This window comes from Gopherus evgoodei, unplaced genomic scaffold (assembly GCF_007399415.2).
Source record: "Gopherus evgoodei ecotype Sinaloan lineage unplaced genomic scaffold, rGopEvg1_v1.p scaffold_38_arrow_ctg1, whole genome shotgun sequence".
Classification (NCBI taxonomy): domain Eukaryota; kingdom Metazoa; phylum Chordata; order Testudines; family Testudinidae; genus Gopherus; species Gopherus evgoodei.
This window is the reverse complement of record NW_022060059.1, coordinates 3,261,412-3,289,116: the sequence shown is the minus strand read 5'-3', so window position 1 is coordinate 3,289,116 and position 27,705 is coordinate 3,261,412. Positions and strand designations below refer to the sequence as shown.

At 48.7% G+C, this 27,705-nt stretch overlaps 1 protein-coding gene across 1 annotated transcript in view; it reads left to right on the top strand.

Annotated features, from left to right (window-relative positions):
* Window positions 1-27,705, top strand: part of NTN3 (netrin 3) — a 94,871-nt gene that overhangs the window by 9,102 nt on the left and 58,064 nt on the right. The window contains exon 2 of the mRNA XM_030545676.1: window positions 14,442-15,453. Coding sequence (XP_030401536.1) covers window positions 14,487-15,453 — 967 coding nt within the window. The 5' untranslated portion in view covers window positions 14,442-14,486. The remainder of the gene's footprint in view (window positions 1-14,441; window positions 15,454-27,705) is intronic.

The following is a 27,705-nucleotide window of genomic DNA, read 5'->3' as shown; positions in this document are numbered from 1 at the left end:
GTGCAGATATACCTCCTTAAGTGGGAATTTTACACCTTCCAGCTCTAGTGTGGACATACAGTTAGACATCTAAATGCCACACATTGATCTTGCAGTTACTTATACCCCCATAACTGTGGTTGTAAAACAGAAGTTCCATTTAAGGTCAAGCTCAAAATCTGGCCCCATAAATTCTCTCCCTTAAGACATGCAGATTAAGGATATCCACAGTTAGTGTTTATAAAATGTTTTAAGAGGCAGTGTGTTTAGGTGTTAATGGAATAGTTACTTGATTATTAAAATCACACTAATTTCTAATGTAAAAATGTAATACCTCCTTTTAAACCTTAAATCCTATCAAGGCTCTAAAAAATAAACTAGCAGGGGAAATCACATCACTTACCACTAAAATGCAGCCACCTCTAGGGTGGATTGTGGCACCTGTTTAACAGTGTGCAGCAACACCACATGGCAGTTTAGGACAGCAAGTCAAGGAAAATATCCAGCTGGAACTGTAGTGGGAATTCAGGCCTCCAAAGGGCACTTTCAAGACATCCACTGGTGGCTTGTTCCTGGTAAAGAGTTAATGATGGGCTCTCACAGCCCGCAGAGGTGCTGACTCAGCTCTCACTGAGGTGGCTGCAGAGCCTGTCCGCTGGTGGAGTAAAAGCACTTGCTGGAGCTGGTGGTATTACTCACAGTGTATATTGGTATGAGTGAGATCACATTCAGGTCCTTTCTACTATGCATAACCTCCAGAGTCTCCATTGGACATGTTAACTGGGGGAGGGGCTGCCCTAAATTTTCTCCCCACCATGGGCCTCCCTGGTAACTTGCCAGCAGTCTGTGGGTCACGCTGAATAGGTATCAAATGGAGCAGATTGCAGCTGCCGTGATCTGCAATAGGCAGGTGAGGCCTGCAGATACCACAATCCCCAGATCTCTTTCATTGATGTCCTGGGGTGAGTTTTGGATGATGTGCGTGTGGTCTCTGTCTGTGGGATGGTGATAATGATTTCAATTCATGTGGGGCCTCTGCAACATTGATACATTAGTCTGCAAGCATTGGCTCATTGCTTGACACAAGTGAGAGGCAGAAGCAGCAACCAAAACTGAAGCAAATGTTTTGGCACCAAGCCTTCCAGCCCCAGTCCTGCCTCTCTCCCTCAGCCCTTCCACTGAATGAGTTGCAGAAGCATGTGCTCCTCTGTAGGGGAGAGAAAATATTTACTCAGCGTGACTCAGAAAGCCAATAAAATGAGAGAGATGGGCAAGAAACATTTATCTAACCAAGGTCCAAGGTCAGGCCCTGGCCACAGCCTGTTGCTACTAACGGGAACCTTGGCACAGTGCAATTGTAGCTGGCTGCTGGATGGGGGGTGTATGGCTCATTGTGACCCCCCTTACATGCCAGCATAAGGATCAGCCACAGTCTGGGCTTTTAGGTTTCTGAGTTCAGGCCAGACCCTCAGCTGGGGTAGATGGGCACAGCTCCATTGAAATCAGTGGGGCTGTGTCGCACCCGCTGGGGCCCATTATTAATCGTTGTTGGTTCCTAGTGCTTGTGTTTATTCTTTCAGCTTTCACTAGCGGATCTGTTTTTTTAAGTTGGACTCTTTGATGTGCCTCTTTATTTTGGAGTGCTGTGGAAACTGAGCCTTGGGAGTGGAATCTCCCGGGGTTACTGCCAAAAGGGTTTGTCATAATATGAGTGGCGTGTCTGCCTATTGCTCCGGGAATGACTGAAAATGGCCCAGACGCTCCAGGATGGTGTGCTGCAGATGGAGAAACACTGGTAGGAGCTAATTCCATCCCAAAGGCCGCCAAAACCCATTACAAGCCAGGGACCTGATCCTGGTCTCACTCCTGTCTGACAGCAGGGTGACTTCAGTAGAGCAGAGGTTGATTTACACTGGAGTAACTGCGAGCAGAATTAGGGGATACATTTTTATCATAGATACGGGGTTTAACAGGCCTCTGATTTTACTCTCTGTAGGCTGAGTTTAGCCTGGTGTAAGTGGGGGCAGTTCCCATCAGAGTTAATGGGAGAGGAGGGTGCTCAGCTCCTCCCAGATGCAGCACCATATCAGAGTTTCGACCGTTCACTATGGATTCCTCCTTCTTGCCTCTCTTTCTCCTTGGCAGAGATTTTTCCAAGTGTGTCACACTCCTGGATTATATCACCACGTTAGGCTGCTTTGTGAACATGTGGACCCCATCTACATTGTGATGCAGAGCCATAGATATGTGGCTCAGGGATTATGCTGTTTGCACCTATGGGCTGGTTTTGCACTAATATTGTGTGACAGCAGGCAGGGGTAGTGGTGTTGAAAAACAGAGATTTTTTTTTAAAAATCTGATTTTTAAAAAATATTTTTTAATTTCAATTTTTTTTTATTTTGTTATTTAAATTATAATATTTTTCCTTTAAATAATAAACCTGATTAAAATTAAATCTGAATTTAATACAAAACATGTTAAGGCCTACACATTTTAAAATCCCTTAAAACATTAAAATAAATATGCTGAATCCATGAACCGCTATCAAAAACTTTGCATTAAAGGCTGCTTTTCATTATAAAGAGAGATTTTCCCCCCTGATTCTAACTTTTGAGGTCAAGCTTTATAAACACAGCATAATAGATCTTGTAATGTATTAACGCCTTGTTTTGGTTATCACAACTACATCTGATATGCTGTTTTGTGTGTTTAATTAAATTCCAATTACTATCCTAATGCAGCCTGATACTAATCTTGAGCAAAAAGTTAACTAGCCGGTAAATAAGCAATATATCATTCAACATTTTCTAACACACCAACAATGTACAATTAATAAGAATCTGAAAATATTATGCCATATAATTGCTTAAATGCATATAGTTATTGTGTACCCTCATATGTTGCAAAAAGATGTACAAAATCTCATGTAAAGGTTCTATTCTATTTAGCTGCAAATCAGCATAGTTTAATGGTTATATTGACCAGTGAGAAAATACCTTTCTTTAGAAAATTACCTGAGGCACAAATGAAGAAGTTGATTAATGACTTAAATTGAGGCTTTCCACTTGGTGATTTAAATGGCTGACTTAAATTGCCTTGATTTAAATCAAAGCACTCTGCCAGCACGTAATGCAGTTTTGGAATCATGAAGGTGTCTTTGCAGTAGAAGACACACTGATGTGTTTGCTGGTGGGTTCTGGCTTGCAAATATTAGCAAGGTTGGTTTTTTTGAAGTATTTTTATGGTAGATCATCACTGAGACTGGGGCCTCATAGTGCTAGATACTGTGCAAACAAAGAGCAAGAGACAGCCCTGTCCCCAAAAGCTTACAAATTAAAGAGACAAGACAGCTCCTGCTGGGAGAAAGGAAAGATTGTCATCTCTGTTTTACAGAGGGGGAGCTGAAGTACTGAGAGGTTAAGTAACTTGCTCAAAGTCACTCAGGGATTTGAAGCCACAGTTCTTGAGTTGCCAGCCAGTGCCTTACACACAAGACTGTCCTTCCTCTCCATTCACTCATTGATTTAAAGCAGTCTCCTCCTGGCTGCTCGTGTTCACGTGTGCTCACGTAAGATACATTGGGAGAGTTAAATTTAAATGTTGATAATCTCATCTGGGAACAAATGAATCCTGTACAAGAATTTGCTATTAGAAGCTATTCCGAATGTAATAAATAACTGAAGCATAATAGGGTGAGATGTAGGGAGGCTTTCCAGGGCCTTGTAGGGTGACCTGTCTGCATTGGGGTCTTTTGGTGGTGTAGTGGAGGAATGCTGGTGTGTCATAAACAGACAAGTCATGTGTGGTAGTCTCTCTCCATTGAGAAAACGGGAGCTAGGTGTGTTGTTTGGACTCTCTGCACATAGGATAACAGGGTGTGCTATATATCTGGGTTGGATTCTCTCCCCATGGCATAATGGGGGAGCTGTGTGTGTTAGGGTCTCTCTGTACAGGAGAACAGGATGGGCTAAGTGTATATATTCTGGAGTCTCCATAGGATAAGAGGGTGAGCTTTCTATCTTTGGGATAACTGGGTGTGCTGGAAAGGGAGTATCTCCATGAGACAGGGCCAGGCACATTTGGAAAGGTTGATTCTTTATTATTTTTAAAGTAGGTTCCCCTTAGCCTGGGAATAGGTTGAACTGCACCTGGAATCGGGGCCAAGGAGTGTCCAACATCAGAGGAGGGCAAGACATAAGACCTCAGAGACAATGACAGGTATAGAAGAAACAGGAGCTTCCTTCCTGTGCTATGGCTCCTTTCCCCAGAGAGCTCCCCCATCCCAGGACAGCTGGTATGGTGTAACTCACCCTGCAGGCAGACCAGACGCAGTGGCATACGCACACAGCCGAGCAAGGTGTGCAATGGCAACAGCCTTGTTAGTTTGTAGGAAGGGAAGAAATGAATGACAGCCTATTGCACAGAGAGCAAGGAGTCTGTAAACACCAAGAGTCCTCTTTGCACTGCCCTCCGCCAGGCCAGCACTGAGTTACCACTGGGGTTCTCTGCTGCTGGGTAGGAGATGTAGTGAGCTGGGTTGTCAGTGCATTGTCCTCTGCCAAGAGGACCTAGCTCTCGTAGCAGCTTGGAAGGAGAGGAAGAGCAGCTGGTGGTGCTTTCCAGTGTCCTCAGATCAGGATTCAGCACTGATCTCATGTGCTCTTTTGCTGGACAGTTCCCAGTGCACACTGGACAGAAGAGGAGCAGCTGCAGCATCCTGCCCCTCCTGGCAGAGCTTGGGATGGGAGATCAGCAGGGCTTCTCTCTCTCTCTCTCTCTCTCTCTCTCCCTGCAGCTTTCCTCTCCTCATTCTGTCTGGGCCTGAGATGAGCTCTGAAATAGCAGATGCTGGCATTGGGCTGGGGAGTACTGAGTCTGGGCTGCTGCTGGATTAGCCTCAAGGGGATTGAAGTCCCTGCCCAAGGTGTCAGATGATCCAGTGTGTGCTGGCCACAACACTCAGCAGGGTGTTTAAGACTTATTAAGTGGGGGTGATTAAAGGGAATTTGTAGGCTGTGAAATGAGTGCTTGGCCTCCAGTGGGGGAGACTGTGTTGACTAGAGGTGTGTGTGTGTGAGGGGGGAGCTGCTGAGCAGGTGTGGATTGCACACAGTCACAATAATTCATCTCTTGCTCAGATCAGCCATTGTCCCTTGGGAGGCGTTGACGAAGCAGCCGCCCTGCTATAAATCAAGGGTTCAGTCGCAGACCAGCTAGCGGCTTTGCTGTGTCTGCTGGCCCTGCCAGGAGTATTTCCTACAGTCAGCATTATCCTGTTCTTTTTCTTCCACTGTGTTTTTGCTGTTTGATCCCAGCAGCGCTGCAAGTCCGGACTGTGCCCGTAAAGGGAAGGAAGCCACCAGACAGGCTAAACTAATGCTCTTGACAGAGAAGCCAGTGACCATCTGCACATTTCAGTTAGAGCAGCAGCACCAGGGAGAACCTGACAAAGGCCCAGTGAATTTGGAGAGAAGGAGTTAGAGAGGCTGGGGGCTTATCTGCATTAGGAAAATTTGCAATGGTGTTATAACTACATCAGCCTTATTGCACTGAAACAATCACCCAATCTACTGCTAGTAAGCAATTTACCAAGGGAAATCACAGTGCTGCAAACCTTGTTTTGTAGTGATGGAGCAGTTGTCTGCATTAGGGGTTTGCACCAGGATAGTTACACTAGTGCATTGTGCGGGCAGGACACAGAAGGACACAGTGAGACAGGCATCTTGGTTCAGGGTGCCTGACTCTAGGAGATTTAGCAGGCTGGTAATGTTTTGGGTTTTGAGGTGTTACCCCTCCCCGCCTCCAGTTATACCCAGCATTTTTCTGGCATGTTAAAGGTCTCCAACATTGCAATGGGGCGGTAACGAAGCAAAGCATTTGCAGAGGAAAGAAAGTCATACATTCAAACAAAAACTTCATTTAGAAAGAGTTAAGGTTGGAAGTGTTTTCCAGGGGAGTCCAGCTGCCACTGCCCCAAAATGACACTTGCTCTACAAAAACATTATAGAATAAAAACCAAAATAACCAAAGAGCAAATGTTAAAAAATCTGGCCATGAATAGACAAGGGCTCCGGTCATCTCCCCCATTATCCATCTATCATTGCTGCTTGGCTTATGCCCAGATGTTACGTCTTTGCCTTCTTTTGCTCTGTAATGAAGATGTGCTGTTGGATGGACGCTGTTGCATTATGGATTGTTTGTTAATGATGCAGGAAAGATTTCCAAAGGAATTTGGTCTCATGGCCCATTAGCTTAGTCAGAGTTTAATCAGTTTTCTCACAATGCCATGTGGTGCTGGAGTCAACAAATCTGTGTTCTGCGGGAGGTCAGACTAGATGACCATAAATGGTCCCTCTGGCCTTCACAGCTACAGGCCTTTCCATGCCTAGTGGTGCCATGACTGGTCTATTCTGTGTTGTGAAATGGGTTGATAATGGGATAACCGTACTCAGAGAGTAGTTGTTAATGGCTCCCAATCCTGCTGGAAAGGTATAACAAGTGGGGTTCCGCAGGGGTCTGTTTTGGGACTGGTTCTGTTCAATATCTTCATCAACGATTTAGATGTTGGCATAGAAAGTACGCTTATTAAGTTTGCAGACGATACCAAACTGGAAATGATCTGGACAAATTGGAGAAATGGTCTGAGGTAAACAGGATGAAGTTCAATAAAGATAAATGCAAAGTGCTCCACCTAGGAAGGAACAATCAGTTTCACACATACAGAATGGGAAGAGACTGTCTAGGAAGGAGTATGGCAGAAAGAGATCTAGGGGTCATAGTAGACCACAAGCTTAATATGAGTCAACAGTGTGATACTGTTGCAAAAAAAGCAAACGTGATTCTGGGATGCATTAACAGGTGTGTTGTAAACAAGACACGAGAAGTCATTCTTCCACTTTACTCTGCGCTGGTTAGGCCTCAACTGGAGTATTGTGTCCAGTTCTGGGCACAGCATTTCAAGAAAGATGTGGAGAAATTGGAGAGGGTCCAGAGAAGAGCAACAAGAATGATTAAAGGTCTTGAGAACATGACCTATGAAGGAAGGCTGAAGGAACTGGGTTTGTTTAGTTTGGAAAAGAGAAGACTGAGAGGGGACATGATAGCAGTTTTCAGGTATCTAAAAGGGTGTCATCAGGAGGAGGGAGAAAACTTGTTCACCTTAGCCTCCAATGATAGAACAAGAAGCAATGGGCTTAAACTGCAGCAAGGGAGATTTAGGTTGGACATTAGGAAAAAGTTCCTAACTGTCAGGGTAGTTAAACACTGGAATAGATTGCCTAGGGAAGTTGTGGAATCTCCATCTCTGGAGATATTTAAGAGTAGGTTAGATAAATGTCTATTAGGGATGGTCTAGACAGTATTTGGTCCTGCCATGAGGGCAGGGGACTGGACTCGATGACCTCTTGAGGTCCCTTCCAGTCCTAGAGTCTATGAGTCTATGATTCTATCATCTGCAGAAGCCTATTGCAGTCTCCCTGACATGTGAAGTTGGAGGAGGGGGGCTGACATTAGACAGAAACTTCCTGGTTTATTGGCCTCCTCCCATCCACATCCCTGCCTCGAAATCACAGCAAGGGTGAGAAGAGGCCTCTGCCTTTCCCTGCCATCAGACTGGGGATGGGATTTGTGGCACATACCCACCAGCCCCTCTCTGCCCTCCCCAATATGGGTTATGCTGAGTAGGATGGTTCGGTGGCTAGGGTACTAGCCTTGGGCATAAGAGACCTGGGTTCAATTTCTTGCTCTGCTACAAGCTGCCTGTTTGGCCCTGGGCAAGTCCCTTACCTGCTTAATGCCTCAGCTTCCCAATGGGGATAATAGCTGTGTGCTACCTGCCAGGGGTGCTGTGAGGATAAATATACTACAGATTGTGCGGTGCTCTGATACTAGGGGGTCATCTGAATACTCTAGCTAGATAGAGGAGAAGCTGGTTCTCTCTCCCATGATGGGATATCAGGGGAGGAAATTTTCCCCTGCAAGCCTGGGTTATGGAGGCAGGTCTCTCCGTCCCTCTGTGGCTGGATATTATGGAGACAGATCCCCTCTCATTCCCCCAGGGGGCTATCGAAGGAGGACAGTTGTGGTAAAGGAACAAGTTGGGAGTCAGAAGATCTGGCCTCTAGCTCAGGCCCTGTGCCAGATTTTGTGGGTAACCTCAGGCACATCGGTAATAGCATAATAGCATAATAGCACATCGGTCAGTGTTTTAAAAGATTCTCCAGTTTTGAATGCACAGATTCAAGCAATTAGGCATCCATCTGTCTGACGCACACTGGCACTGGTACCTTCGGTTAATTTGGGTGCAGAGTTGCATGCCAAGAAGAGGCCAACCAGATTCTTGATCTTTTGGTGCCTCAGTTTCCAAACCTGTAGATCGGGGTAACAACACTTAGCTGTCTCAGGCTGCATTCAGTAATGTTTGAAGTGCTTTGAGATCCTCACAGGGAAGGTCCCATAGAAGTGCCGAGTCTTATTGTATGGGAAGGCCCCAGTGTTTACATAGCAAATTGCCCCTTCTCTTCCGACATGGATTTCTGCTGAAAATAGATACCACATAGGTGGCAAGTCCAGGGATTAGTCTGAGGGGATCCCGAGTGACGTATTGGAACCCCCTTTCCCTGCCTCTCTCCTCCTGTTGGCTGGAGTTGTGAGGAGTCCAGTGCCAGCTCTGCTGTTCCAAAGTAGTCAGATGCATGGCTGTGTCTTGGCTGGGACGGGAGGAGCTTCCCAACCCGTTAGTGGTTTTGGCATTAGGAAAAGAGCAAGCTTCCTTCCAAAGGGCCGGCTCCGTTCTTTAAAGGCAAAACTCCCAGATCATGTGAACTTGGTCCTCAGCCTCGCTCCCTTCTTCAGTGGGAGTGAGTGTCAGGAGTGGTGTCCAGGAGAAGGTGAAAGGAGATGAAGTCTGAGCCTTAGCAATGTAAGGTTTGCCGTATTGGATCAGAGGTTGAGCATCGAGTATGATGCCTCCAATACTTGATTCTTCAGAAGGAAGTGACAAGCCTGGACCGGCTGTGCAGTGGTTTACACAGGGGTGGGGGAAGGATATAGGGAAATCTTTTCTACATCGCTAATAAAATTACAATATTTAAAAACTACAAAAAACACAAAATATGGAAGAAAGTGATTTTGCTTCCCCTACATGCATGCTCCAGGACTGGTCAGTGGAGAGTGCGACCCATCCAGCCAAGTGCCTGCTGGGAAGACTGTCCTGACCTGTGCTTGGTGTATCTGCAGAAAGAAAAATTCTGCAAAGTAGCAGTTCCTACTGTTCTGAATAAATACTCTGACCTGACTTGCAGGGTGAGAGCAGCACTGTTTCCCCATTCTGGCATTTTGAGGGCAGAAGGTGGGGGATCGCAAGGATTAAAAAAATTAATACTGGCTACTCCAGGCTTGTATTAAACTCCCAAGGTTACAGTTTCTTTCTGACCTTGGATGGGTAGATGCTGCCACCACCCAAATGCAAAAAAACCCATTGAAACCAGAAAGGCGCACTTGGGAATTCCTTGGTGTGGGGTACCCTCAAAGTGTTTTACCCTTCCTCCAAGGAAGAGCTGAGAAAGAAAAACAAAGGAAATTAGCTGTTGCCACCAGCTAATTTAACATGTGCACAAACCTCTTAGGACACCAAAAATCCTAATCCTGTTTTTAAAAATGGTAAATTTTATTAAAAACAAAAAGAAAGAAAATACATCTGGAACTTAGGCTTTTGCTAGATTTAAAAAAAAACACTTACAAAATTTAAACATCAAGAATAACCTTCTTGAGGTCCAGCTTAAAGGTTACAAGCAAAACAAAAAACATCTGGGGTTAGTACAGAGGAGTCCACCAGCCATAAGAAATAAACAGAAATAAACCTAATCGCATCTTTCTAAACATTTCTGATCTACTTACACATTTGGGGGTTCCAAATAAGTAGTTCTAGGTATGATCTGATGATTTATGGTCATACCTGGCTTAAAGCTTCTCATAGCATAACTGCTCCTCTTTCCCAGAGAACCACAAGAGAGACAAAAGAAAATTCACCCCCCCCCCCATTTTGAAAAGTTCCAGCCTTCCCACTGGCTCTTCTGGTCAGGTACCAAGTCCCTTTCCTTTACCTGGGGGACTTTGTTAACTCTTTACAGGTAAAGCAAGCAGAGAACCACCACCAAGAGGGATTCCATAGCCAACTGGCTGGCTGGGTGTCCACAAAAGGGAGCTATCCCCATCTCATTTATCACAACTGGCATCTCTGTTTTCCTGAAACTCCTTTTAAGAGGAAAGTGCCTACGTTTGGCAGAAGCAAACATCAGCTCCCTGGGGCAGGGCTGTCTTTCCAGAACTGAGGATGTGGCATGGTTGCTTGTCCTGCTGTTTCTTAAGACAGTCACAGTTTTGACAGGGCCACTGAGAGTTTAAACGCCTCTTGCTGCATCTTCAAAGCCAATAGCACATCTTCAAGCCATAACAGGGGGATGTTGCAATGTCCTAGTGGAATGATACAAAGTCAAGATGTCTTGTTACATGGTTATTCTAGGATGTGGGGTGGAAGAATCTATCTCTGAGGACTGAGATTTCTCTCTCTCCCATTTCATTTCTACTTATACCAGATGCTGATCTCAGCTGTGTGGATGTAAATCCAGAATAACTCCATTAAGCTAGTGGAGTTACTGTATATCTGCACTGGTATAACCAAGAGTAGAAGTTGGCCCATTCATACTCGTCTTTTAGAAGCTGCAACATTTGATTCCAATGGATTTTTGTCCTTTTCAACTTGGCAGATGCTTTTGTTGGCTTTTTTTTCATCCAGTCTCCCCTCCCAGTTTCATCTGCCACCTCTGACCCTGTCCAGGAACCTCAGGGTAACAGAAAATGTTCTGTTGGTTCTGGACAGCAGCCCCAGTGACCTTGAAGTAACAGAGAATGCAGTGGGGATCCTAGGCAGCCACAGCAGCAGGAATGACAGAGCATTGGTTGATATGCACTGAGCATAAAGTCTATGAAGTATCACTGCACTACAGCCCTATTTTTCATGCCCTGTTGCACTGTTTTGTCAGGTCACTGTTAGCACTATTATATATTGCCTGTATTGAGGTAGGTCCCAAAAGCCTCCATCAGGCTCAGGGTCCCATAGTGCTAGGTGCTGTATGTTTGTACACAGACAGACATGGCTCCAGCATGGAAGAAATTAAACCTAGAGTGAAACAAGATGAACATGCTAAACAAAAGCTGGGGAGTGGGGAGGGAGATTTAGGATGAAGGTAAGATCCAGTGGTTACACAGATTAGCTACATGCATAACCCCATGGTTCCTGGTCATTCCCACTTGTCTGAAATGTAAAATAAACCAAATCACCTGTCCTGAAATGCCGGCCAATCTAGCCATCCATGGTTTCCTGTAGATCTTAGAGTGGGCAAGCTCACCCTTTATATGTGTTGAAAGTTTCTCTTTCACAGGCCTCCTGTACAATAGAAAGTTTCTGCTTAAATTTCCCACCATTGCTTCCCCTGGTTCAGCTTGGCCACTGATGGCAAAGGTGAGAGCTAGATGAGCATGCGTGTCATTTCTGTGACATCACATAAGACATTTTCACTATCCTGCTCACCCAAGCATGGGATTTAATTTTCTACATGCTCACAGGCAGACTCACACATAACAGTTGCTACATGTCAAGCACGTTCATCCATGTCACAATTTGCATGACTCTTCTGTCCCCACCCTGCCACGTTCACTGATATTTTCCTCCCCTTCATGCTCCCTCAAACCCGGAATACCTGCACAGCTGTTTTTAACCCCACAGCCTGAGCCTGGAAGCCCAAGTCAATTGATCTAGGCTCTGAGACTCGGCTCTGGGCATTTTTCTTTGCAGTATAGGTATATCCATAGGGCTTAAAATACAGACAGAGGCTTGTAGCCTGTCTACAGTAGGGCTCCCACCATTGCTAACATGGAACTGCCCCAGGGTTAGCACCAATGGGAGATTTTAGCTGACATTTCCAAGCCTAGAGTCAACCTGCCACACTAAAAACAAGCCCAGCACGTGGCTGAGCTTGACTGTGATAGAGAAAGGGATCCTGGCATTAGCGTCACGTGGTGTGAGGAGTTGTGCATCAGAAGCTGGGCTTCCCCTGCTGTAGTGGGTTCTCCCCAGTCTATGCACTCCACAATCGCTGCTTCACTAAGGCCTCATCTATAGTCCCTACCTCTTCAGGGGGCTGTGAGGAGAAATACGTTATGATGCTGAGGCACTCAGATCACTGCAGTGATGTGGCCAGATAAGTACCTGTAGATAGATAAGGAGGGCACAGAAGAACCAAAGCCAGATAGAAAAAGATTGCCAGGGTAGCTACACCAGCAAACCCTCCTAATGGAGGCATAACTTCTACTGGCACAATTGTGCTTTTGCCAGCACAGCTCTATAGGGTGACCAGATGTCCTGATTTTATAGGGACAGTCCCAATTTTTGAGTCTTTTTCTTATATAGGCTCCTATTACCCTCCACCCCCTGTCCTGATTTTTCACACTTGCTGTCTGGTCACTCTATTCTACTAGGTCCCCAGTGAAATAAGCTAACCCAGCAAACTCACTCTTTTCTGGACTCACTGCATGTAGGTCTTGCAGAAAAAGCTTTTACTAGTGTAAAAATGCCACACAATATCACCCCCAATTGACATTCCATTATATTCACAAAGGTTTCTCCTGAAGACATCTCCCCCCCACCCCCCAGGATGGGTGACTATCAGGAGAGCCAACAGCAGGATGAGGGAAGAGGAAAGGAAATTGCTTGATTAACCTCCCATTCAGAGAATAAACTCTGGCCCTGGCTTTGCAATGGGTGGGACAGGCCCTGTTCTCTCAGAGAATGGTTGCCCAGTAGGCTCTACTTAGCCCTGGTGTGTTAACACCTCCCCCTCTGACTTTGATGTGGGACATAGAGTTTGGAAGCTGGCTGGCTCCCCTCCTGGGCGCATTAGGAGCTAATTAAATCCCTGCATTCTCACCCTGCCTCAGGCAGGAGCACATTGTCCAGAGGGGCAGGGTGGGGGCAGGGGGGAGAAGGACATCAGAGGTTCTGGAGTAATTGAAAGATTGACACTGGCACAGGAGGGAATGGGAGCAGAGCAGCGTGAATGGACAGTGAGGAAATGCTAGGGGAGCATTGAATTGGGGTCAGGAAAGCAACCTGGGCTGATGCACCCCATCGGAATCTGGACACTCCAGTGTAGCATGAGCTGCTTCCTCACTGGGAATTCTTAGGCTTTCACTGACTCTCAGTGCAATGCAAACTGGTTTTGTTGGCTAACTGTACAAGTGTGGCCAAAACACAGAATGACAGAATCCCTGCATGTTGTCAGAGGCGCTTAGCGTAGATTGCAGGTGCTCAGACACTACAGTGGTGAAGGTAACAACAGAGTGATTAATAATAATCAGGCTTAGCTCTTATGCACAGCTTTTCACACATAGCTCTCAAAGTGCCTTAAAGGAAGGCAGTATCCTTATCCCCATTTTACAGATGGAGAAACTGAGGCCAGGAGAGGGGTAAGTGATTGGCCAAGGTCTGAAAGCAGGTCAATGGCAGAGTTGGGAATAGAATCCAGGTTTCCAGGTGCCCAGTCCCCAGTTAGTGAGAGCCCCTTCCTAGAGCACAATGACCAAGAGTCTTGAAAGTGTTTAAGCACCTAACTCCCATTGATCTTTGAAGACCTGGGCCTGTGATCCTACCTTTAGCAGCTCTGAATGTATGATTAGCTTCAGTGTTAATGACTTTACTGGTATGACAAAGTGCACAAGTGTCGCCAAAGTTATTATATTGGGTAGTGCTGGCAGTTACTCACTGTTTTCTTCTCATACTGATACTTTGCAATTTTTTTGCACCTTCTAGAGGAGGGTCTCCAAGTGCCTTAGAAACACCAGTCTCACTGTGCCTCCGGAAAGGAGGGGAATATTCTGACTTCCACTTTACTAATGGGAGCCTAGGCACAGACAGTTTATGTGACTTGGCCGAGGTCAGAGTGCTAGTTTGTAACAGAGCCAGGAAAAGAACCAGAGCTGTCTGACTCCCAGCCCATTGTCTGTGCTATAAGGCCACCCTTCCTCCCTTAACCCACAGGCCCATATGCTATCTGTCCAGCTGTCTGTCAAGCTATTTTATGGAGCAGGGAAATAATCATAAATGAAGTGTTACTGAGAACCCTGCCCCCCTGCCATCTAAACGAGATCTGGCCGCTTTCCGTGGTTACAATGTGGGAGAAAGGCACCCAGAGGAGAGATGTCATCAGACTCAGACCTTTGCATGCTTGCCAGCTCTGGCAATAGCCAATCAATCAGCTCTGGCTGTTCTCTGCCATCTGACACCGGCATAACCCCCAGCCAGCCTCCAAACACTGGTTTGGCCTCTGCGTTTCTACCTGCCAAAAGGGAGCTCAGACCTTGGGGGTTGGAATGTGTGATTCACTGCTCCTTTGCTTTATGTTTAGGGAGGATTTGGCTTGTGTATCTTGGAAAGAGCTTGTCCGGCGAGGATGGATCTCTTGCACCTCTTACGGCTGCTGCTTACCGCCTGTGTGTTCGGCCTGTCCCAGACAATCAACCCCTTTGTGGTGCAGCAAACTGCATCTGACCCTTGCTACGATGAGAACAGCGCCCCCCGGCGCTGCATCCCCGAGTTTGTCAATGCTGCCTTTGGGAAGGAAGTGCAGGCCTCCAGCACGTGTGGGAAGCCTCCCACTCGCCACTGCGACGCCTCAGACCCCCGCAAAGCCCACCCGGCATCTTACCTCACGGACCTCAACACTGCCTCCAACATGACATGCTGGCGCTCCGAGAGCCTGCACCTTTCCCCTCAGAACGTCACGCTCACCCTCTCCCTGGCCAAGAAGTTTGAGGTGATTTATGTCAGCCTGCAGTTCTGCTCGGCCCGACCTGAGTCAGCGGCCATTTTAAAATCTATGGATTATGGCAAGACCTGGGTGCCTTACCAGTACTACTCCTCCCAGTGCCGGAAGATCTACGGCAAGCCCAACAAAGCCACCGTCACCAAGCAAAATGAGCAGGAGGCACTGTGCACCGATGGCCACACAGATCTGTACCCGCTCACTGGGGGCCTCATTGCCTTCAGCACGCTGGACGGACGGCCCTCCGCCCAAGACTTCGACAACAGCCCAGTGCTCCAGGACTGGGTGACAGCTACTGACATCCGGGTCATTTTCAGCCGCCCCCATTTGTTCCGGGAGCTGGGGGGCCGGGACAATGAGGAGGACGATGGCGGGACCGGCTCGTCTTCATACTACTATGCTGTGGGTGAGTTCCAGGTCGGGGGGCGGTGCAAGTGCAATGGGCACGCCTCCCGCTGCATGAAGGACAAGGAGAGCAAGCTGGTGTGTGACTGCAAGCACAACACCGAGGGCCCCGAATGCGACCGCTGCAAACCCTTCCATTATGACCGCCCGTGGCAGAGGGCCAACGCCAGGGAGGCCAACGAGTGTCTAGGTAAGAGATTGCTCCTCTTCCTCGCCCACCACAATCAGATCTGGGAGCGTGTGCAGAGAAGCAGGGGCAGATGTACTCAGATACCATTCTGTCTGTCTAAATCACGCTCATCAACGTGGTATCTCCAGAATGATCAATGGAGCAATGCCAGGGATGAATGTCTGTCTGTCTATGGGTATGTCTACACTGCAGCACATACAGATAGACCTGAGCTAGGATTGATCTAGCTAGTGTGGGTACTAATAGTAGGGAAGCTGAGGCAGCGAGGGCTGCACAAGGCTGGCTGGGACTCTGGGTATGTACTCACGCTGCTGCTTTATTGCCCAGGGCTTCACTGCTATTGTTATTTGAGCCAGCTTGATCAAAGCCGCATGATTGCACTGTAGCCATCCCCTAGCTCACACTCATCAACAGTGCCTCTCCAGAGTGGCCAGTGGAGTTACACCAGGGATCACTTTGGCCCAGAGTTCTGCTTCTCAGAGCAAGTACTCTCTTACTGAGCACAGCGCTTGGGTTCTCCTAGAGAGCAGCTGCTTTGGGCTGGATAGATTAAAAATCCCCTCCGCCATCACACCTACTAGAGCTGCACCTAAAATTCATAACAAACCTCAACTTTTTTAGAAGTTTGGAAAAGCTCAAGTAACTCATTCCCCCCTCCTTTATTATGCTTCATTCTCGTAGGTGTCTTTGCATCTTCCATGAATCAGCCAGATGCAAAAGCACCAAAGTACCCTGGGAAGTTATTGTTACGATTTATTACTCGAATGATGCCATAAATGTCAAGCACAGCACTTTACAACACAATTAAAAATTGATCAGGGCCTGATGCTGCTCTCACTTACACTAGGTGTAAATGAGGAGTTACTCCAGTGTAATAAATTGGATTACTTCAGAGTAACTCTGGTGTAAGTGAAATCAGAATTGAAGTCTCAGTCTCATAGGGGAACCAGAGGGAAAGGAGGAGGAGAAAACCATATGATTATGCAGCCACTTGGGAGGCTAATGAATGTGTCTAGAGGACATTGGAGAAGCTTGTTAGGTTTTTTTATATTTAATTTATTGTTTATATGTGCCAGAGCCCCACTTCCTGTTCAAAACAATATTGCAAGAGTACTTTTATTATGGTTTGTGGGTCAGTGGCTAAAGCTGGGCTCCCAAGAACAGAGTTAGTTGCTGTTTTGAAAATGTATAGGCTAGTGTGTTCCCCCCCACCCTTCAGTCTCAAAACTGGTTGAATCAGTTTTGTTCAAACAAGCAAGCAAACGAAGCCAAATCTGGTCAATTCTGGACTGAACGGTGAAACTTTAGGAAAATCATGAACTGAAAAGAGAATAATAAAAATGAGAAAAACTATGCAAGCTTAACAATAGCTTCTGCTAGTCACCCTGGCTCTAGCAATCTATTTTATCTAGTATATGTCCAGAGTAACTCCACTGGAGCCAGTGTAAAGCGGATTGTTAAGTTAGAAGAGACTCGGGGGCTGAGGGATTCAGATCAGGATCTGGGTTTTGAGGATGTTTTCCAAATCCAAACTCTGAACCTCCTGAGATACACCCCTCACCCCACCCCCACCTTCACCTCTGGGTTCTGATTGCATCATTGAGCTGCTTGGCTGGTCCTTGACCATCCATGTCCATGCTTGAGACAGCAGAGTATCCTCTGACCTCCCCAGGAGAGAGGAGGCTGAAGAGGTTCCTCACAGGCAGGTAATGTTCGCCATCCCTTCCAGAAATATCTGAGGAGATTGTTCCTTCTTCCCGCCCCCCGCCACCATTGGGGTCAGTCCTTTGGCAGATGGAACTGAAAAGATAGAGAAAAGAAAAGCCAGGAGGAGGAGGGAGAGAAGCGCTGGCCCTTTAAGATGTCCCTGACAAGCCCGCCACACACAAAGGCGGCTTAGCAGAGCTGCCGTGTGAAAGTTTTTCCTGTCGACTTCATCCCCTCTGCCTCCCTTTCCCCTCTCAGGCTTTGTGCCCTCTGTGAAGGGCCCTGAAAGAGCTCCTCCATCACACGCCTCCAAAGGGCTTAGCGGCTGAAAGCCGGATTAGCTCCTCAAACCTTCCCCTCTGTGCCTTTCAACAATGACATCTTGCCAGCCAGCCTGAACAAATTAAGCAATTAGCACCAATTAAAGGGAGAGGGCTCACCTGGCCGTTCACTTTGCACAGCCTTGGCACTCCCTTGCTGCCACCCCTGCGAATCCTCCTGCAGCCCAGTTCTAGGGGTCCTACACCTCTGGAGGCTTAGCTGGCCGCCCCTTGGCGGGTGGCTAGGCCCAGCCTGAGCCTCGGTAGCAGGGCAAAGGCAGCCTAAATAGAAGGTGCTGTCATGATGGAAGGTTGGATGAAGCCAACGCAGAGGGCATGAGTCTTGGCAACTGGACTCCAGCCCTGAGCCAGGCAGGCAGGACCAGGGATGATCTGCAGAGTGCCTTATTCCAAGACCTGCTGCAGACACAGCAGACAAGCCGGTGGTTTACAAATACATTTTTCTTAATGTTCCCATTGGGGCTGTCACCACTTGTCTCAGCTTGCTGTCATTGCCAAAGGGCCAGATCCAGCCCCGGGGTAGCTCAGAACCTGCCTTTGGTGGGAGACTGGAATGTCCATGTCCATGATGATCTCCTTGGCTGACACCACGTGGGAGAAAGATGACATGAAATGATTTGTAACGGACAATTACACATTTCTGACTAAGTGAAACCAGGCAGAAGTAGGGCTCAGAAACTGTCTTTGTGTCTGCCTGGACAGGTTCTTTCCTCCTTCTGTAGCGTCACTTGCATGGCAGTGGAACTGTAGCCGTGTCTCCTGTGGCCTCCACACTCAAAAGTCCTGAGATTCTGGAGGCAACCCTTAAACCTGGGCACCCCTACTCCCATCTCCCCTCAGGCCTGCATCTCAGGCTGTGACTTTATGGGAGGTGCTGGAGTGAGACTAAGAGTTCATTTGGCCCACAGAAAATGGGGAAAGCATTGAGGGATTCTTTGGGCTCCACTAACTTTGCTGAAGTTCTGTGATTTGAGTCCTGGCAAAGAGGAGATCCCGTTAGATTCCCAAAACAACCTGGTCTCGGCTCACAGATGGATTTTTGTTATGATGATTTGGGTGTTTCCGTCCCAGCTGAATCATAGGAATGCAGTGGTGGAAACAAACCCACAAAGAAATGTGAATTGAACGTTGTTTTTGCGGACCTCAAACAAGACATGGGTTTGAGTTTCAGGAGGAAGCCTGGGTCAGTTCTTCTTCTGGAACTGCCTGCTGTTGTCTGTTTCAAAGCGCTGGAGTAAGGTGCCTGCTTAGCAATGTTAGCTCCTGGAACCAAAGTCACCTGATGCCGTGTACTGCTGGGTTGTAACATAGCAAGGTACCAGTGCAATGCTCCAGGCCAAATGTGATTTCATAGAAGATTAGGGTTGGAAGAGATCTCAGGAGGTCATCTGGTCCAACCCCCTGCTCAAACCAGGACCTACCCAACTAAATCATCTAAGCCAGGGCTTTGTCAAGTCTGACCTTGAATACCTCTAAGGAAGGAGATTCCACCACCTCCCTAGGTAACCCATTCCAGTGCTTCACCACCCTCCTAGAGAAATAGTGTTTCCTAATATCCAACCTAGACCTCCCCCACTGCAACTTAAGACCCTTGCTTCTTGTTCTGTCATCTGCCACCACTGAGAACAGCCGAGCTCCATCCTCTTTGGAACCCCCCTTCAGGTAGTTGAAGGCTGCTATCAAATCCCCCCCCCTACTCTTCTCTCTGCAGACTAAACAAACCCAGTCCCTTCAGCCTCTCCTTGCTAGTCATGTGCCCCAGTCCCCTGATCATTTTCATTGCCCTTCACTGGACTCTCTCCAATTTGTCTACCTCCTTTCTGTAGTGGGGGGCCCAAAACTGGACACAATACTCCCGATGTGGCCAGACCAGGGCTGAATAGAGGGGAATAATCACTTCCCCCAATCTGCTGGCAATGCTCCTACTAATGCAGCCCAATATGTCTTTAGCCTTCTTGGCAGCAAGGACACACTGCTGACTCATATCCAGCTTCTCGTCCACTGTAATCCCCAGGTCCTTTTCTGCAGAACTGCTGCTTAGCCAGTGCAACATGGTGACAAGGCAAGTACCGTCAGAGTCATTAAGCCCTTTGCAGCTGTGTAGGCCTCCAGCGTTGATAGCACTGCGAACTGGTCTGCCCGTTGTTGGACAGGGGGTTTCACATCGCCTCTCAGAGTTTGCGGTGCTGGCGCTGCCACCCCTGGCATGCTGGGGAGGGAGAGTGGCCCAGCACAGGTAATGTAAACCATGGCATAAAGACTGGGAACTCATGATGTCACGTCATGCCACTGGGGCACAAATCGCCCCAGTATACAACACAGCCCCCTGGAGGAACATGAAAGGTTATATGGGATGCTGCAGCATTAGCCCCAGGGATAGTTCCAGATGGTTTTGATGTGCTGCAAGTCCTGGCTGGCAGGAAGTGAGAGCACACTGTCACATTCAGGCCTTCCCTTTGCGCTCACTATTTTGCCTCTCTCCTAATTGGAAGGAAGTTGAGAGAACATAAGAACATAAGAACGGCCGTACCGCATCAGACCAAAGGTCCATCAAGCCCAGTATCTGTCTACTGACAGTGGCCAATGCCAGGTGCGCCAGAGGGAGTGAACCTAACAGGCAATGATCAAGTGATCTCTCTCCTGCCATCCATCTCCATCCTCTGACAAACAGAGGCTAGAGACACCATTCCTTACCCATCCTGGCTAATAGCCATTTATGGACTTAAACATCATGAATTTATCCAGTGTTCTTTTAAACGCTCTTATAGTCCCAGCCTTCACAACCTCCTCTGGTAAGAAGTTCCACAAGTTGACTGTGCTCTGCGTGAAGAAGAACTTCCTTGTATTTGTTTTAAACCTGCTGCCTATTAATTTCATCTGGTGACCCTTAGTTCTTCTATTATGGGAATAAGTAAATAACTTTTCCTTGTCCACTTTCCCCACATCACTCATGATTTTATATACCTCTATCATATCCACCCTTAGTCTTCTCTTTTCCAAGCTGAAGAGTCCTAGCCTCTTTAATCTTTCCTCATATCGGTCCCTCTCCAAACCCCTAATCATTTTAGTTGCTCTTTTATGAACCTTTTCTAGTGCCAGTATATCTGGGTATTTTACTCTCCAAGGCTCCTTGACTTCTGTTGGGAGGCCCAGTGGGGGATGGGCCATGGTGCAGTGGTGCCTGCTTTTGATCTGAGGATATTGGAATGAAAGCCACCAGCTTATTTCATGCTATTAAACAGCCATCCGCTGGTAACAAGTTTGCCCGTATTGGTCGGAGTCAGCTGGGAAGGCTCCATATGTGATTGCCCATGCCCTGAGCAGCGGGTCCCTTGGGGGACAAACAGTCATGGTGGTACCTTGCCCAATCATCATCCCCTGCTCCCAAAGGGTGGATGCTTATGTTAAAATGATCAACAGGGAAATAGTGAAAAATATTGATATTCAGCTTACCATCATTAGGCTTCAGAATCAAGCACCTTTGAGATGAATGGAGGCAGATCACACCCCCTTTCAGTACTGCTGTTTCAGGCTGTCTGCAGACTCCATCAGAAAGGTCACGTTCAGAGGGTTTTCTTAATTTGCAGTGAGCAGGGCTAGAGAATTGATTTTGAAAATATAAAAGCAAAAGCTCAAATTCTGCCAAAGCCTAAGGAAGCTGCAGAGAACCATTCCCACCAGGCAGCAGGTCAGTCCACTCCCGCTCAAGCCACCCTGTTCATCTCTGCCACCCCTGTGTGCCAGCTCAATCCATCCTCTGCCACCCAACACCCTGGCATCTTTCCAGCACATGCATCCCTGCCCAGCCCCTTTGTGCAGATGTAATCCACACACTTCCTGGGTGTGGTGCTCTGTCCTGACACCACTTAGAGAGAGATTGAGTCTGCTCTATAGCCTTAGCTAACAGCCTCATGGCTTTTCGCTCACTCAGTAGAGGCTCATACACTAAACTCCAGAGGTCCCTGATTCAATCCTACCTGCTGACAACCGCCCCTCTTTCCTGCAAGTGTGGACCTTGCTCAGCAGTAAGGTTTGTTAGTTTCTTGTGAAAGTTGGAAAGAGAAGCTGTGAGACGGGGACTAGGCCCAGGACACTGCTTTGGCATGATTCAAAGAACTGTCTTACAGATTAAAACTCTCTCTGCTGCAGGGAGGTGGGAGAGATCCCTGCCACTTCCTGATGGGCATCACTTGCCAGCCGCCCACCTGGGTGGATCCCAGATGGGGCAGAATTGCCAAGAGAGAAGGAAGCCCCTCCAATAACCTTGGAGGCTGAAAGATTGCAGTCAGGTCTCCAGGCGCAAGAGACTCCTGTGGTGATCCGCTGGCTTCATTTTCATAGGCTTGGGGCCTTTGTTTTCTTTATAATAGCCCCTGAGGGGGGCAGTCAGAGGGGTATGAATGTGTGTGCAGGCTCCTCCCAGTGATCATGTTATAATAAGTGCAAATTATTCTTGCTGGGCTTTCCCTGCCCACCCCACGTTTAATTGTTAGCGTGCGTGTATGAGATGCTGCATTCCTCAGGTTTCTGCTCTTGGAATTAAACCTGTCATTAGGGCTTCTGCAGACACCAAGGGCTGCGTGGGGGGGATTAGCGGGATGCAGCCACTGGAAGTAATTGATCCACTCTCTGGTAATTCTGGAGCTCTTGTTCCCATTGTCGCCCCCACGGCTGGAGCACTTTTCTGAATGGAGCACAGAAGGGAAACCTTGCTCCGGTGATTGGAATCCATTCCGTTTGTAGAGGAGCAAGAGGGAAATAATAGCTGAGGGGAGCTTTGATCCCAGCACTTGCCAGTGAAATGGTAAATTCTCCTGGAAGAGCCAAGCTGGCTGGGCTTTGCTGGGAAGCCGAAGGCCTAATGAATTTCTAACACCAGTGTCTGTGAACAACTCCTGGAGTCACAACCCTTTGCCTTAGCCATCAGCTCTCTCAGCTCCATCCTGTGCTCATTTCTTTTTCTGTCATCTCAGGGCACCTGTCTATAGGTGGGAAACTATCTCAGAAATTCAAACTGGTTTTAAAACTGGTTGGAGACATAATGTAAACCTGGTTCCAGGTGGCCTGGAGCCTTTACAGTGGCTTTGTTCCCCTTCAGAAAAAACAGGCCAGGCTGCCTGGAGCCTGCTCTATATTGTCTGTAGGTCCTTTGAACAGAAGAACTGGCTTTAAAGCCAATTAGAATTTTTGAAGCAATTTTCCCACTGTGGAGGCTCAGAGCTGCCTCCATCACCACAGCAGCAAAGCTGTTGGAGACCCACCACGAGAGAGCAGCATTCAGCCAAGCACATCAGCAGACAGGCATTATGAGAGCTGGGTCAGCAGCTTATCCAAATAGCAGGCAAGCTGGATGTGAGCGGGATTTCTTCCCTAGCTCTGGCTGAGCCAGCCTGCAGCCAGCTGAGGAACTGCCTTTCCTGCAGGGTTCTGGGGCTCCTGTCCCACCTGGACCCCAGGAATGCAGGGCAATGGAATGACATCGGTGAGCAAGGGCTCGGGTCGGTTCCTCTCTGACCAGGCGTGTCTCTCTCGTCCCTAGGAGATTTAGGCACTGAGCGTGCTGGAGGCATGAGGGACTCGGCCTGTGACTGGGGCTGGGCCAAAACATTCTTACAGCCTCGGAAAGTTAACGAGCCCCTCAGTCACTCTTTCTGCCCCTTTGCAAGCCTCCTTTCAGAGGATGCAAGATGGTTGCCCCAGGTGGGGCAAGGAAACACGATCAGCATAGTGGGGATTTGACTCTAGTCTGGTGTGCCAAAAGGAGCTTTGTGTCTGGGGCTCCTTCAGTTGAGTCAGACTTCCCTGGTGCAAACAGGCTCTTCCCAGAGCTGGGGAAAGCCCGCAGTCTCACTCTCTGGTCCCTCCACATCTTCACAGAATAAGTTATCGCAGGTCTGAGAGCATGAGAACTGCCCTCCTCCCAAATTCTTGATGGATCCCTGTCTGCGCATCCTTCCCCAGGTCCGGATAAGATGCTGCACTGGGTGTCAATTGGACCTGGCTTCTCTTCCAACCTCTGCCACTGACTTTGGTCACAGTCGCAGCACCTCCCTGTGTGCCTCGGTTTACTTATCTGTACAGTGGGGATCATGAGACTACCCTCCTTTGTAAAGTGCTTGGAGCTCTGTGGCACAAATGCTCTAGCAAAATGTTATTGGGGGTTTTATTTCACAGGGCTGCACTTACTGCGATTGTAGATGGCCTGAGACCGTTGTTCCAGCCCTAGGCCATGCTGAATATTGCTGGCCGTGTCAAGGGGGTAGCACAACAAGGCCTGGCTTGTAGCCTGAAGCTGTTGCCTCCTCTCTTCTGTCCTGGAAGATAAATCTTACCTGGCCAGAGGAGGGAGCACAGCCAGACAATGGCGGAGGACCCAAGTCAGGGGGCTGCCTGTATTGTATGCAGCTCTCCCAGAGGGTTAGCAGTAGCAAGAGGTCTCAGGAAACCTGGGAGAAGGCAGAGGTGGCTGCTGCCTACTCCAACTCCAGAGCTGCTGTTGCACAGAGAACAAGCTCCCTGGAGGCCAGGGTGGAGAGTGGGATTAGGGAGAAATGCCAAGAGCTTCTAGCTGTAGTGTCCGGCCTTAAATCCTAGGTGCCATGTCTGTCTGCTGTCCAGCCTAGGTAATGACTGCTGCTGATGGCTCTGAGGGGGATACTCTGGAAAAAGTTCAGATCAGTTAAAAGGGCCCCTTTGAGGCCTGTGCTGGGCCCGTCCATGTGACTGGAGATATGGGATCCAGGTGGTAGGAGGGAAGCAGGACTGAATGCAAGGGGAGGCTGAGTTTACCTGTGGAGCAGGGGTGGCCCCACCCCTTCTGACAGGAAGGAGGGGCCATGGTGTTTTGGAAAGGACAGTAGCCACCAGAACAGGCCAGATGCTAATGACTGTGATGGAGCGTGTAGCACCACCAAGAGCTGCTCAGGTAAAGCTCAGTGGAGGGAGATGGTTACTAGCCAACTAGTTCAACGATGGCTGAACCTCAGACTGTTGGCATTGAGCGTCCACAAGCTCACCTGCTTTTCCAACCTCTTGCTCCTGCCAAATGGGGTTGAAAAATGTCAGAGAAGCTGCTTTCCTCGGGGATTCTGACACTGGACTTGGTCCCCGTCGTTCTCAGAGTCACACAAAATTGGAAGAGCAGGGAAAAATGAGCCGGGCTTTGCCGAACCTCAGCGAGGTTCTGTGTGAGTTTAGAGAGGTTTGTGTCAGTTCTTCTGGTGTGAGTGTATAAAGACCTGCAGGGGACTGCGGGAATGGCCGAAGCACTCACATGAGACCATGGTAAGCTGCATTGTGCTCTCAACCATGGCTGTTGACTTTTCTTCATAAGGCACAATGTATTTCTTTAGGGTGGGAGGTGAAGGGGGTGTTTGGGTCTAGATTCCCCCTCCCACAGGCTAGAAGTAGCAACTGTGCCTTGCAAGCATCTTGGCTGGGCACTCCTCCAGCAAAAGCAGGGGCGTAGTTCGAATCCATTGTGGGTTTGGCAGGACTGGCCATTCTAGAGTTTCACTGAGACTGTTCCGTTAAATAATTATTCCCAGTGAATTCCCAGACGCAGGGAGCTCTCTCCCCTCTGCTTGCCAGCCCGGGCTCCATCGTCCCCTGAGTGAAGTATCTCTCTACCCATCCCTTGCCTGCCTAGGCTCCATCATTCCCTAAGCAAGGGATTGCTCTACCCATCCCTCACCAGCCCGGGCTCCATCTTCCCTTGAGCAAAGGATCCCTCTACCCACCCCTCACCAGCCCTGGGCTCTGTCATCTCCTGAATAAGGGATCCCTCTACCCATCCTTTGCCAGCCTAGGCTCCATCATTCCCTGAGTGAGGGATTGCTCCACCCTCCCTCGCCAGCCTGGGCTCCATCATCTCCTGAACAAGGGATCCTCTCTTCTTGCCCAGTTGTCCCCAGTGTCGGCTGCATGACCAGACACACTTCCCTTCCCACCCTTTTTGTTTGTGCTCATGTGTTGCCAATCTGTACTGGAAGGAGACGGCATCGTCCGGGGGAGAGCAGGAGGTTAGTGATTGTCTTCCTGGGACTGCCAGGGCTACTCTCCCTGCCATGGCACTGGGAGCATCGGAGCGCTGGTGCAAAGGAGCTTCCAGCTAGATCAGGGAAGGCTAAAGTGTCCCAAAGACACTTGAAAGGGGGACAGAGGGGGTTTAAGTTGAATTAGGCTATTATTGCAAATGAATTGATCATGAGATTGTTTAATTTATCATATGATTGTTCAATGGGGCGTACCGTCTAAGGAAGGAAGCAAGGCACTATGTAATTAGCCCCAAACTGTGCAATTAAATTCTTATTAATACCCAAACAGCAGGGAAGGCTCAAGCCTTTAATTAGTGATTAATGTGAGACAGACAGTGAGCTGCACCAGCCCAGCTCTCAGTCACAGCACACAGCCCAGGGAAGGTTGTTTGCTTAGCACTAGAAGCTGTGGATGGCTGGGCTTGAGAATGGGAGGAGCGTGCTTTGCAAGCTTTGCCCGCTCCTCTTTTCCCCAGTTGGATCCGTGCACCCGGCTAATGAGGCATTCCTTTCTCTTAGCACAGCCACCATCTTGCGGAACTTGAGTTCCCCAGATGGACCACATGCCACCTTCAAACCTGGCCTCCCAAGCTGGATTTCCACTGGTCTCTAGGGGCCAGATTGATAACGTTGTTTAGGTGCCTATCTGTAGCTTTAGGCACCTAAATACCGTTATGAGTGTGGCCCTGTGCGCCTTATCCATGCCAGGCTCTCTTCCCTAGAATTTCCCATTGTGGCCAACAGCTGTGCAACTCCACCAGCAGCGGCAGAGGTGGTGGGAATATAGTAGCCAAGGTGCTGGGCTGGTAGGTGCTCCCCATGGGTGAGATTATCAGGAGCTCCTCATTGGCCTAACTCAGCTCCCACTGACACTACGGGCATTTTCCCAGTGATGCCTGTGGGAAGAGCTCCAGGCCAGCACAGTAACCCCACTTCATGTCATCTAGTCCTGCATGGTTCAAATACTCCTGCCCTGACTCCACTCGCTCTCCTGGGATTGCTACCAGTGAAGCTGCACCAGTGGTGAAATTGTGGGGGACTAGGGGATGGAAGTAGAACGTTATCTTCTCTTTGTTCTAAAAGTACAAGCTAGTCATTTCCTGGGGGAGGAGCACCCTGGACCGATTCCTGGCCTATGGCACAGCCCAGGGAGCAGCCTTCCCCAGAGAACCCATCCCAGGTGCCACAGGAGATCCAGTGCAAGCCAGCAGGACAGATCTGTGGGAGTCTGTTGGTCCTGAGCACTGGTGGTTGAGTTCAGTAAAGTCGATGATACTTTCCGTTGCTTTTAAGTCCCCTGGTTTCCAGCACTCTGCGTGGGACCTCTCAGGTTTGAGGCAGTGTCAGAAATGGGCTCAGGAACTCCTGCAGGGCCAGGATGTGGCCAATGGGATGCAGTTGGGGTGATGATCCAATAACTTGCTGGGTCTCCTAGGCTGCTCCCAGTCACTTCTTTCTCCCTTCATTGCAACAGGCCCGCAGGCACATACTTTCTCACTCATTAAACTGGAGGCAGAGAGGGAAATGGGACAAGACTGGCCAATTATTTACCTGACCTTTCCCCTCCTCTGTTCCACACTCCCACCCCAGCCCAGCCCCATCCACCTCCAGGGGAATACTGCAATGGGGCTTCCTTTTGCGAGGAGCAGGGTGGAAGCGGGGCACTTGCACTTGGCATTGCTGAACCAACTGCAGCCCCACCACAGCTCAGATTTATAGTGTGAGCAACTGGCAGTGCGGTGGGTGTCTCGCTGGAGCTGCCCCTGGTTCGTAGCTGTAATGGTGAGCAGCGTCTCTGGTTCTCCATCACTGCCTGGGTGAGGTGGTTGTGATGTCCTGTACCTGCAGGGTCATACAAGCCCTGAAACCCTGCTTGGCCAGTGGTGGCAAAGTGTCAGTGTAGACGGTGCCGCATGGGGAAGCAATGCTGGGCTATGCTGTCTCCCAGATAGGCTGAAGCTAGGGGGGCAGCATTGCAGCTGCTCCCTGATTTCAGTTGGCAGGAGCCTCCTCCTAGAGCATTCCTGCCTGGTTTGTTACGGTCACAAACCCTGTTCTGGGGACATGTGGATGGCGCGAGGCAGGGCTGGCTTTAGCAAGTGCGGGGCCCGATTCGTACTCACCCGGTGGTGCTCCAGGTCTTCGGTGGCACTTCGGCAGCAGGTCCT